A 12,739-nucleotide genomic window follows, 5' to 3' on the forward strand; every position below is an offset into this window, starting at 1 on the left:
CAACAGTAAAATAGAGAAAAGATGAGTGAGAAAGTGATTAGGAGAGAGAGTCATACCTTTAAAGTGGAACAAGAAAGTAGGAATGAGTGGTTGGCAATGATTGATGAAGAAGATGCTTCACCACTACCAAGGAGGAGTTCTTGGGAGGCTCTCTCACGTTCCCAGATGTTAAAAACGCGAGAATAGGGCTCCAGTCTCGAGGAATAAATAAATAGAAAAGAATATTCCAAGAATCTTTAAATCTGGGCTCAGCAGACTTGTTGGTCAATACCTTTGGTCAATGGTATCGACCAAAACAATCTCTGCAGAAATTTTACAGAATAGTTCAGCAACTTTAGGTGCGGACTTGGAGGGCTATACAAGGTCAAATTGCATGGGGTTTTCTCCTACAGTTCACTCAAGAGGTCTAGTTTCAGGGAGTACCTTCGGATTATGCACAGGAGTCCGTTTGCTATTTCAACTGTCTCGCTCTTCATCAGTGCGCAGATTCTAACTTAGCACTGGTAATGTGCTCAAGGAAGGAGCAACATCATCAATGTCCATAAACTGGAATCCCGACATTACGTCATCAACCAGTAGGGCCCATAAGTCCCTCCTACCACCACTTCGGGTCTTTGGACCTACAAACATAACAATGACCGGGTCGGGTCAAGGTTAGGTAAAAGCTGGATTTTACAGTTTGACTCAGAACCCATGGAGATTGATGATGGAGTTCCCTATATGGAAACCTTACCTGACTTGGAGAAGAAGTTGCAACTTGTCAAGGAAGAGCTTGTATGATGCACTTGAACCCTAGTTTGACACGTTTTGGAAAGTCCCTCAATGCTAGGTAAGACTCTTGGTCGAGTTGGGAAAAGCCTGCTTTGGAATTTTGCTTTTTGGAGTTTCAAAACCTGATTTTGGCCTCACTAGGAGTGTTGGTCGATCAGCTTTGGTCACTCCAAGCGACCAAGCCTGACTGACCAAAGGTGTCAAGGACTGTTTTGTCAATCTCTGAGTTTTTTAGGTTTTTGAAGCCCTATATATTATAACTTTGTGATAAATTGCCCCATAATGTTCTAAAGCCTCTAGAGAACCTGGGAAGCATCTCTTAGCACTATCACTGGAGCTTTGGAATATCCTTAACCAATCATCAAACTTCTTCGGCGAATCTTCTTCCTCAACGTTGGTACTCACTCATACTCACTCATTGATTTCTTCTTGCCTCTATGATTAAGAGGAAGGTCGTATGTCATTACCATGACCTTTCCTTCAATCTTTGTAGTTTTAGAGTGAATCTCCATTCACTCTATTACTTTGTGAATCAACACATGATGATTTCGAAGAAAATCAAGTGTGATCATCATGAATGTGTAGTCATTTTAAGTTTTTGATTTCTAATACATGCTAGATTCATTCCTATGATGGTTTTTTACTATGCTCTACTGTTCTTTCTTTCCTAGAGTGAATTCTCACTCTCTCTAGTCTTTCCGTAGAATCCGTGGATTGATTTTGATAGAAGCCTAGTTTATGATTAAATTAGAATTCTATTCCTTTGACCATTGTTGATTCTTAGACTATGCTAGATAATCTTACTTTACTATTCTAGAATTTTCTTTGAAATTTCTGAGTGTTTCAAATCCCGGAAGATGAGTTTTGGATAAAAAACTAGAGGTTTTGTCGGTATAGAACTGCCTTGGTTGATTAACGTTGGTCGGTCTGAGCGACCAAGCATGACCGACCAAAGTAGTCAGTGACAACAAGGTTGCTCTATTTTGATTCGTTTCATCTCAGTCTTGGAGAGTTTGTTCCTATGCCTAACCTATGTTTGTTTAGAGTATCTTTGGTAAACTCTGGACCTATCCTCTAACTTTTCTTCGGAGTTTACTAAAGTTAACTAAGGTAAGGACATTCGTTCACAAATAACCATAATACATGACTGCTTATATTGGAATTGAATTGCATGATCATACTACTGTTTTTAAGGCTTGTTTATAATTATATTGTTGCTGTAACTATTGTAACTACAGTAAGACATTGCTCATGTGATTCACTTGTCTACATTGAATGTGAATGACTGGTTATTACTCATGTGAATGATTTATCAGTTATGATTATGAATTACTAAATTGAGATGTGTTTGCCTAAGTTGTAATTGGGGAATAGGGAATGTCCTTTTGACATTTTTATCTTTGGACTCCAGTGGAGGTGTTATGGGACACTTTCCTATGGTGCCCCTTGACGCTTTCCCTGATTACTAGATGACATACCTAAGGCTTGTCTAGTAGAGTTTAGCTAGAATTACCCTATTATATTAGACCCTATCGGAGGGAATTGAGACCAAGTGACCCGTGGCAGTAATGGGGATTTGTGGGCGCTCAAGACCGGTAACTAACCAGTGAGAGGACATGAATCACATTGTGAGGGACCATTCATTGGTAGGGTTACATTTAGTAGACTTGGGCTCATGGATGCTCAAGACCGGTAACCAACCCGTGAGAGGACATGAGAGCTTCCCGTCTATTATTTGTGGATGACCAATAAGGTTAAGAGTCCGTACTTCGAGTTGGTCGATGCCATAGGATACGAAGACTCTAGCGGGAAGGAAATCGGAAAGGATCGCGAGAGGCGAGGAATGGAAGTATCTAACCCTAAGTTGATATAACTAAGTAGATGACTTGCATTGGGCTAAGATTAACCCTGACATGCGCCAATACTCAGACCAATGGTGGTGAGCGATAGTGTTGACCTAATCCCCAGCCATGGAATGTCCTAGAGGGATATAGGATCCAATTACCACTGGAGAACCCAAGATACCGAGATGGTTGAGGGAGAGTGATTTGAAACCTACCCAGAGGAGTATGGTGCTATGACTTAAAGCATGTCTGCCACTAGAGACCATCATACATAGAGTTAGAAGCATACTTGCATACCTGTCTTATATTATATTGCATCCTGTATGTTCTGCTATCATGTTATATGAGTTGTTTGTGGAAGGAACAACCTTGTTGAGTTCTTTTAAACTCATTTTTTTGGAACAACTTTGTTAGATCTTTCTACAGGTACTAATGACATGAGAACTAGTACTACGAGACCATAGTGGATGACTCACACGGTTCCCAAAGTGCTGGCTGTTATGACTACTATGGTGAAGCCTACTAGTGTGAAGTTGGAATTTATCAAGATTAGTCGGACTTTGGTGCTTGTGTGTCGGCGTTGGGACACTGAAGTCTTTTTGTTTAGACATACCTTTTATAGATTGGAAGAGACTTATGTTTAGACTTAGTTTATTTATTTTCTTATACTCTTGAGATGATTGTAATTTCATTTACAGTTTGATCTACTTTTCCGTTGCTGTTATAGAGTAATTTTCCGCCACACTCTATATTTGATTTATTCTTTTGGTATCTTTTTTCGCACTTTGATTGAATTGTAATCTTTCTATGAACATTTCCTTGATTACTCATCTATAATATTCACATTGATTTAATCTTTTTTTTTACTATATCTATTGTGAATGTGGGAGAATGATTTCCACGAACTGATCTTTGGGGCTGTGGATCATACACCCGGGTATTGCGGTTAGGGTACTGGCTGGGTGGATGTGACAAGTATAATGCCGAGAAGTGATAGATGGACCCAACAAACCGGATTTGAGCCAAATAAACCGACTTGCATGGTTTGTTATGGTTTTAATGGTTTGAACCATAATGTATATAATAGTAACCTAGGTTTGTGATTGTTACTGAAAACAACTTTAAATCCACATTGCAAAATCATATTAGTTTAGTAAGATCTCTTTCGAATTTTGGACATCAAGCAACGCTAGGAATTAATAATTCTTGATCTTGGGTTTGAAATCATCCAACCTTATCTCAATGGAAAGAAAAAGCAGGCTGGAATAGATGGCCCCTGATAAGAAAATTGCTTGCTAGGGTGCTTGTTCAACTGAATCTGGTTCAAGCTGGGCTCGTTAAGAAACTGGACCAATTACCCGAACCGGGTTTGGCTCATTGGGATATGGTCAGTTTCTACAAGACTCGCCTGGTCCGATTGATGTTAGCGATGGTTCAGAGAGAGGGTTAGGCCCTAAGACTACTTCTACAATTGGTCCTAATCAGTGTCCACTAATAAGGCACTAATCCACTTCGTCTCTTCAATTTCCTTCTATCGTACGAACTGCGAAGTCCAAACTCAGCAGATCCCTCGTCTTGCTTCTCCGCCCAAACGGAAGCAAGAAGGAAATCAAGACCAGAGGTTAACGAAAACCACAGCTTCACAAGAAAATCTGGAAGAAGAAGAAGAAGAACAGGTAGCTAAGAAACAGCGAACCTCCAAATTTCCAGAGGTACTTGTCTCCCTTTCCTGCTTGTGGAATTCAAGTTTACGTAAGCCCTTCATTTGTGTCGTATGAGTAATTAGTAAACCTGCAAAATTCCACTGTTTCTATTGGTGAATTCGATGAAATGTCTCACTCCCTTTCTTGCTCCGAACTAACTTACAAATCAATGCTATGGAACACCACCAAAGGAGGATTGAAAATGACATAAAGAGAGCTAAACAACCAATTACCTGTTAATAAAATCATCAGCCTTTTTCCATTAGGATTATAGGAAGGAGCCACCTATTTCCCGCTTAGATACTTGGAAGCTAACGAAGGATTCTCCCAATTAGACTCACAGATTCCCGTACAATTATTACCAAATCATTGGCATGGACGATAGGTGGAGGAGTCACCATGACACCTTTCGGAATATCATTTGCCACATCCTCTGCCAACTCAGACTGAGAATGCAAATGAGGCAATGTAGCTTGCAAAATATCTCTCAGCATCAAATGATGCCGTTTCCAGGATGAGTTGAATATTACCACCACTAGGGAGTTCAACGAAATGTGGAGAGAAACACTCTTGATAGTGTCTCGCACTTTGACCAATAAGTTAGAGGCTTGCTGATATAATTGAACATGAGTATGTTGCACTTTAGGAAGTACTCAACTGTCTAATCTTCTCAAAAGATTAAAAAATAGTAAAGCTTTTTGAAGCCGAGAACTTCTGAATTTTACCATTTTTCTCTCCATGTTTCCCACAACACTTCGCATCTATCTAGCTATTCACATGGCATCATCAAGGGATACAAGTCTCGGATAAGAATCTACAATGCAGTAGAAATGCCTTTGTTGACGATCCTTTACTCCGACAGCATCTAGAGTTCCTTGGACAATGTGATATCTGATATCTCATACTGGGTAAATCCTTAACCCTTCCTCCTCTTACTAAGACTACAAAACGTTCTTGTGAATTTATGCCCGGTACTGGGTATATAAGTAGTGATTTCAAATCCACCTTCCTTGCTCTTAGTCACTTATGAGCATTTTAAAAAGTTGTAGTCTCCATGGAGAAGCTGATTTGTAGATTAGTGTTGTTTCCAATTGGGTCCTAAAATGGCATGGCGCAAGTTTTGGTCAGAAGCAGTAGGAATTGCACCTGGCCTGGGATTTACACCAGATAGGGAAGTCTTTATATTCCCCCATTTCAGACCACAGTTGCTGAGCTGTCCAGAGGTTTGGAGGACAGAGGGATTCCTTGCATCCAGCACTGGAGAAGAACCTAGCTGCTGTGAGCAATCAAAGCCGATGAGAGATGGGGTTGGTTACCTGGGGCTGCGAGATACTGAAGGACCACACCCATCACGTAGTGGGAATGGGACGGACATGGGTTCATGGAAGCAACTCCAACATTTCTTCCCGTGCGAACCCCATGAACTTTCTTCTTGTCACCCTGTTTGGAAGGAGGACAAGTAGAATCAGATTTAGATGCCCCTCTATAATGTCCAAAGATGAGGACAGCTGATACAATCTGGTGGTTTTTGTTCATACTTTATTCAAAAGCAATCGAAGTTGATTTGAGCCATGAACAAAACAAAAATAAAATATGGAGAACATTGTTAACTCAACTTATTTGATTTTCAAAAACCCAACATTGGAGGAGTAAAAGTGGAGAAGGAATGCAAAGAAGTTGCTACAATGAGGTGAAATGGGGGTAGAATCCAAGGGAAATGAGAAAAAAATTTGAAATAGTGTTGAAATCTCCATTGGTGGAACCTGTGGAATTTTGCAGCTTTGAGTCGAAAGTGTTAATTTTATAACATGAAAAGTATCATTTCGAAATGGTCAACATGATGCATTCCAACGAAATTTTTTCAATTTCGTTTTGATTTGAAAAACAATTTCAAGCGAAATATTTTCCATGGGTTAAAGGGGCGGGGGAAAAAGAAGCTACAGTGGTTGGGGTTTTGAAGCTGCCGCATGGAGAAAAGGGGGGTGGTGGGTGTAGGGGAGTTGTGGGGTTTGTGAGGTAGAGGAAGGGCAGGGGTGCTGTTGCAGAATTTTTTGTTTCTTGGGGGGGGGGGGGGGGGATAAGGGTGCTGTTGGGGGTGGGGGCTGCTGGACTTACTTGTTTACTGCTGTAACTTATGAAGAAGGTTGCTTAATTGCTTGTTAAGTGCTGGAATGTAGATGAAGAAATTGAAATTCATGAGAGGTGCTGATCCTTGAACAAATTCTTACTCGACCATGGAAACTGTGATCTTCAATGATTTAAATCAAATTCTAGGGTTAAGGTTTCTTGGTAAGATTCCCTAGAATTTAGGATTTGCTCAGAATCATCCAGCAGTTATTCCAATAGTCTTAAGGGATCCCATGGGTAGGTGGAAATTGGAGGGAAAGATAGGAAACAAACTTGGGATCTTAAGGGTTGTTAGGGTTTAACAAAGATCTATATGGGTAGGGTAATTGAGAGGTAAGGTAAAATTAGATTATTTCAACCTTCATGGGATGTAACAAAAATAATTGGGAAGGAAAACCGAGATAAAGATCAAAATTTGGATTGGATCTTGAAAGGTCCTTTTCTATCTCCTTGTTCTTTCCTCTTCATTCTTCCTTCCTTCCTTTCTTTCTGTTCTTTTCTTTCTATTTTTCTTTCTTCTTCTCCTTTCTTTTTTCCTTTTTTTCTGATTTTTTTCCCGTTTCTCTGATTTCCACCAGAAACAGAACCGAATGGAAAAGAGGGGGGGGGGTTGTGGGGACTCATCAGGGGCTGGAAAGGTTAGGGGAAGGGCTTAGCAGGGTCGCAGGAGGGTGGGGAAGGTGTCTAGGGGTCTGAAACAGCAAGGGAAAGGGGCTACAGGTGTTAGGGTAAGGTGATTCTGAAGTGTGCAGGGCGATGGAAATAGGGGGAGGTGGGGGGGGGTAGTAGGGGAGTTTCTGTATCTACAGAGGAGTGAAGTAGATGGGGGTGGGGGTGCTTTCTAAGGGTTGTGCAGGAGGGAAAAAGGGATAGGGAAGGGGTGTGAATGAAAGATGAGGTGGGAGAGGGGTGGGGAAGATTCTGAACTTACTTGGGGCTGCTGTGAGCGATTGACAACTGCTTGTTGAATGCTTGTAGACTGCTGGAATGAAGCATAAAGGCTGCAGATCAATGGTAGGTTGCTTGATTTTGAACAAAATCCCTTACTCAACCATGGCCCCCTCAACTAGGAAACCATGATCCTCAAACTCAACAACTTTATTCAATAATCAGACTTGAAAATTACAATGAGTAATGAGGCTTATTTATAGCCTTTACAAGAATAAGAACTTAACTCAAACTCTAATCCTAACTGACTATATTCATAATCCTAACCATGATCCTCAAACTCAACAACTTTATTCAATAATCGGACTATTCCTTCTCTAGTCTTCGTCTTCAAGTTTAGTAACAAAAAATTTGGAGAGAAAATTCATCGATGGTCCATACTCAAAGTAACCTTCAATACTGGGATTGATTACTAACTCTTACATGACTCTAGCTGCTGTGGATTCATCTAAAAATGGTGTTTGAGTTGCTTGGAAGCAAGGAGCAAATTTTGGTCGAAACTAGGATTTCGACCCAAGAAACAGCTGAAATTTCTAGGTTTCAACGGAAATTTCGGTCAAAACATAAGATTTTTTTCGAAATTTTGACCCTAGTTTCAAGCCTTATATGACATCCATTTCATTTGATTTCTTGCCTCCTACCTATTAAAGCATAATAAACACAATGGAACTAGCATTTTGCCAAAAAAAAAAAAAAAACCCATTGAAAATTTATCATTCAAGTATACTAACAAATGATTGGTTCCGACTAGTACAAATTGTATTGCATACAGACATAGAATCATCAACATACATGAATTATTTAATAGAATGGTTAAATATACAACAAGTCAACAAAATAAAATGACCAACTAGATCAGCTAATGGTGTCTCACATATATTAAGTTGAAGCCCATATATCATATATACATATGTATTTTTCAAAATACATAATTTTAAAAATAATTATTAAAATCAGAAAGTGAAAAAAATGGCAAAAAATAATAAAAAATAAGTTTAACAAAATACAATCATAGATCATAGTCCTAGGCTAGACATATATTAATTTCAAGGCAATACAAGATCATTTAAGGCATGAACAAAACAAAAATAAAAAAAGGAAGTTTGGAACTGTTGGGTATGGCTCATGCTTCACATTCTATTGCTGCTAGAGTTTCTTTTGTAGCTGTTGTGGCATAGGAGGTGCTTGGAGGCAAAAGATGATCAAAGGAGGTGCTTGAAGGCAAATGAGTCATGGGAATTAGGTAAAAATGAGTTAGAAATCAACAAAAATTGAGGAAAAACAATTTGAAGTGTTGAAATGGTTGAAATCGGTCGAAACCTCCGAAATGGTCGAAATCTTTGAAATTTCAGTTGAAACCTATAACTTTTCTGAAATAATTGGAATTTCGTTTCGGTTTTAAAAAATGCAGGCATTTCGATCGAAATTTCGACAATTTTGACCGAAATTTCTTCTATGCTTGGAAGCTGCAACTCTGGTAACCATTGATGCAACCCAATACGCAGGAATTCCAGCAAAGAGAAAGGATATTCTAGAGTGTATAGGATGTTCTTAAACTCTAAAATCCCTGCTTTAATGCTTAACTCTCTGAATTTTAACAGAATCTGATATTTAGGGGTTTTTTCTTTTGAAAGGAGGGGGGGGGGTTCGGCTTGGGTGGGAGAGGGGCTGTGCCTGCTGCCCTGACTGTCCAAACCTTGTTTTAATGATTCTGGAACATAGGGAAAGGTCTGAATTGTGGTAGTTTTAGGTTTACAGAAGTCTGAAAAAGTTGCAGAAAACTTGGTGGAAGAAGATGAATTGCAGGAATTTTTTTTGAACTAGAGAAACAAGGGTTAATTGTGGAAATAACAGAATGACTAACGCCTAGGGTAGGTGCGGTCATAGGGAGAGAAAAAGGAAGGATAAAGGGACTGGGGAAAAGGAAACTACTGTGGGTGGGGTTTTAAAGCTGCTGCAGGGAGAAGAGGGGGTAGGGGAGTCATGGCATTAGGGGAGATGGGGGATGGACGGGGGGCTGTTGGGGTGAGGAAGGGGCTGAGAGGGTCTGCGATGGATTTGGGGGGGTGTTCCTAGAGCTTGTGCAAGGGAGAAAAGGGGGTTGGGGAAGGCTGTGAGTGAGAGAGGAGGTGGGGGCTGCTGGACTTACTGCTGTATCTCTTGAAGAAGGTTTCTGGATTGCTTGTAAGTGCTGGAATGTTGAAGAAGAAACAGAAATTGATGAGAGACGTGCTGATCCTTGAACAAATTCTTAATCAACTGTGGCCCCCTCAACTGGGTAACCATGATCCTCAAACTCAATCAATTTCATTCAATAATCAGAACTTAAAGAATTACAAAGAATGCTAGGCTATTTAGAGCCTTTAAAAGACACTAGGGCTAAGTGGGATTCCTTAATGGACAAGGATCCCACCACTTAAAATGAACTCTTGATTTGGAATCTAAACCATTGAAGACACATGCTTTGAAATTAACTTCTTTTTATCCTCCTGCTTGATAGATATTGGAGGCCCATTCCCAACCACTGGTGGAAATGCAGCCGTGTTGAAGACGAGCTTCACACATAGGGTTTCTCCTCCACTCTCACATGCAATAATGCTCACAGATTGCATGCTGGTCTTCTTTATGCTTATTAAGTTGACTAGCTCCGGCCAAATTATGTCCTTCTGGACACCTCCCTCTTCTCACAATTGAGTATGCTTTGAATCATTCTCTTGAATGGCTTTTGGATGAAATCTAGATTGCTGTGTGCCTCCTTTTTTTTTTTTTTATTTTTTTAATTTAAAATTTTATTAATCTATGTTCTTAGATGCTTCTGATAGTTATGGAACTTATATTTGGGAAGCTGCAATTTACAACTTTGAATGGTTTTATTCACAACTGAGATAGAACATTACTTTGATGGTGTTGTATGAGACTCAAAGAAGTTCACCCTTTAAAAGGTTGTAGCTCGACTGTATGTGATCTGGTTTCAAGTTGCAGTTCTTCTGTACAGGTATAACATTGACGTTGAACTTCTATCTTTGACAATTATTCTTTTGGTTTTTCCTTCCATCTGATGTATTTCTATTGTAATTTTCCTCTATCTGTAATACAGAGCCAGCAGTTAAAACAGGGTTGGGTTTCTGTATCTTATTCGTTTTATGACAGCCCCGATTTTCAAAACTGTGGCTGAAACAGGGATGGAGGTTGAGTTGGAGCCAAGGGTGAAACCCCTGCCTTACAAAATCAAGGGCATGTCTCGTGAATCATCCTCTCAGAAGGCTATTCAAGTCCTTGATCCTGATTTGCGCACACACTGGTCTACTGGAACCAATACCAAAGAATGGATTCTGCTCGAGCTTGATGTAATTCCTTCTGACTTCTCTCTTTACATAGTATTGGGGTTTGATTTTGGAATTTGATTTGATTGGCTGATTCTCACTCTATTGGTTCTCTTCAAGCTTACCTTAGGTGTCCTGTTGAGTGATGGTGTTATCTCCTTGATTATATTCCCCTCTATTTTCTTCTTCTAGTGGTCATTTGGGTCTCCACATGTTATGATTAGTGATGTATGGAGTTGCTTATTTATTTGAGCAACTTTTTTCTGAGTGCACTGCATATGGTTGAAGCATACTACTTTTCCTTGTTCTCTTTTGTCTCTTCCTATTATGGCTTAAAATATCTGAGTTAAGAAAGTGAAAAATAAAACAAAAGATTCAGTTCACCATATTAACATCAGGAATGGGACTTAATTTTTTCATGTTGCTGGTTTATGACTAGTCAAAGCTGCAGATGTCTTGTCACTGCTGCTTTGAAGTGATCTAAAGACCACATAACCATATTGCCAGATTGGTAAAGCTATTTAGATTGCTAAAGCTTTACAATTGTTCAGCTCACATAAACATTAGTGTAGTCGATATTTTGTTACTTGTAAGAACGTGGGTTGAATGTCTTGAAGTGGGATTATGTCTTGGTCTCCACACTGGTTGAGAGTCCTGAGACTATGAATGGCATTGCACCAATTGTCCCCCTTGAAAAGAATTTGGTCTATCAAATATGGAAACGTCCAGGATTCCACTCTAATCTTGGCAAAAGATAAAGGTGCTGACAATAGGTTCGATCATTTAGAAACTGAGATACACTTGTGTTGGGTCAAAACCCGGTATTTTTTTCCCTAGCCAACTCGAGCTTCTGGTCTTAAGGCTGAATGATGTGATACCCAAATTTAGGGTTAAGGTTTCTAGGTAGGTTTTCCTAAAATTGAGGGTTTGCCCAGGATAACCTTCTTTCGAACCAGCAAAATATTGATCAAATCTGGATGGGAGAAGTTAGTGTTTTAACAAATTTCCATGGGATGATTTGGGAGATTAAACTTTATCGTAGGCTTGGTAGAAGGATGAAATAATTTGGATCAATATGGGTTGGCTTTTGGAGATCTTGGAAGAGGATTCTTGGATCTTGGGCAATCTTTCAAATCTTTCCTTTTTTTTTTTTTTTTTTTTTTCAGACTTGCCACAAGTCAAAAAAGATGGATGGGAGGGTTGCAATGAAGTAAGAGAGGAAGAGAAGGGGGCAGCAGGGTTGGGAAGAGGTGGGGGAGGGGCTGGGCAGTGTTGTAGGGGGTGGGGGGAGGGTCCTGGGGTGGTGCTGCCGGTGGTGCGGCAGCTAGGTGAGGGGAATTCTAGGGTTGACTAGAACAGGGGAGGGGTAGGGGAGGCGGGAGAGAGTGCTGGGGCTGCTGTGATTGAAGGGGAAGGGTGGGGAGGTGATTGGTACTTGAATGCTGAATTAGGAGGAGGAAGATTGCTGGACTTGCCGTAATTGCAGGACTGAACTGATGAAGATAAGAGATTTCTATATAACCGCAAGGTCCCCCTCTAAAGGACCCTGCCGCTTATTGGCTGCAATTCTTCAAATAATTTATTAATCCAACTTACAACTTACAATGCAAGACTAGGCTATTTATAGCCTACACTAAAGACTTAGACTCTAATAAAGAAACCTAACTTAACTCAACTAGGGAATTAGAAACCTACTCAACTAGTGTTTCCTTTATAAGTTAGGATACCCTTTACAATTAAATAACCACCACCTAAAATAAATGGTAAATATCACTTACCTATCCTCTTAGTTGACCAAATGGCACTTGTACCCTGTCTTAGTTGGATAATATCACGTACCCCTCTTTCCTGACAAAGGTATCGAACACCTCCCTTCTGATAACTTTTTCATTTAAATTCTACTTTTACGTTAATATTTCTCTGAAACCCCGGACTACCCCTAACTAAATATAGATGTTTTAGTTCCTATTAGCTTACATTCCTCTGCTGATGAGGTCTGGTTTGGTAACTGATGTAATTTTGG

The 12,739-nt window shown here is 39.9% G+C and overlaps 1 protein-coding gene across 5 annotated transcripts in view; it reads left to right on the forward strand.

The window, feature by feature from the left end:
- The first annotated feature begins 4,107 nt into the window (after positions 1-4,107).
- Positions 4,108-12,739, forward strand: part of LOC149012070 (uncharacterized) — a 124,659-nt gene continuing 116,027 nt past the window's right edge. The window contains exons 1-4 of one of the 5 annotated variants that reach the window (XM_089157797.1): positions 4,108-4,327; positions 9,894-10,087; positions 10,203-10,388; positions 10,491-10,740. In XM_089157797.1, coding sequence (XP_089013923.1) covers positions 10,537-10,740 — 204 coding nt within the window. In that variant the 5' untranslated portion in view covers positions 4,108-4,327; positions 9,894-10,087; positions 10,203-10,388; positions 10,491-10,536. Of the gene's footprint in view, positions 4,328-9,893; positions 10,389-10,490; positions 10,741-12,739 lie in introns of all 5 variants that reach the window. The other 4 variants (XM_089157798.1, XM_089157800.1, XM_089157801.1 and 1 more) reach the window with 4 other exon arrangements.

The sequence above is a fragment of the Hakea prostrata genome, chromosome 6 (assembly GCF_041222555.1).
Source record: "Hakea prostrata isolate BN-2017 chromosome 6, UWA_Hpros_2, whole genome shotgun sequence".
Classification (NCBI taxonomy): Eukaryota; Viridiplantae; Streptophyta; class Magnoliopsida; order Proteales; family Proteaceae; genus Hakea; species Hakea prostrata.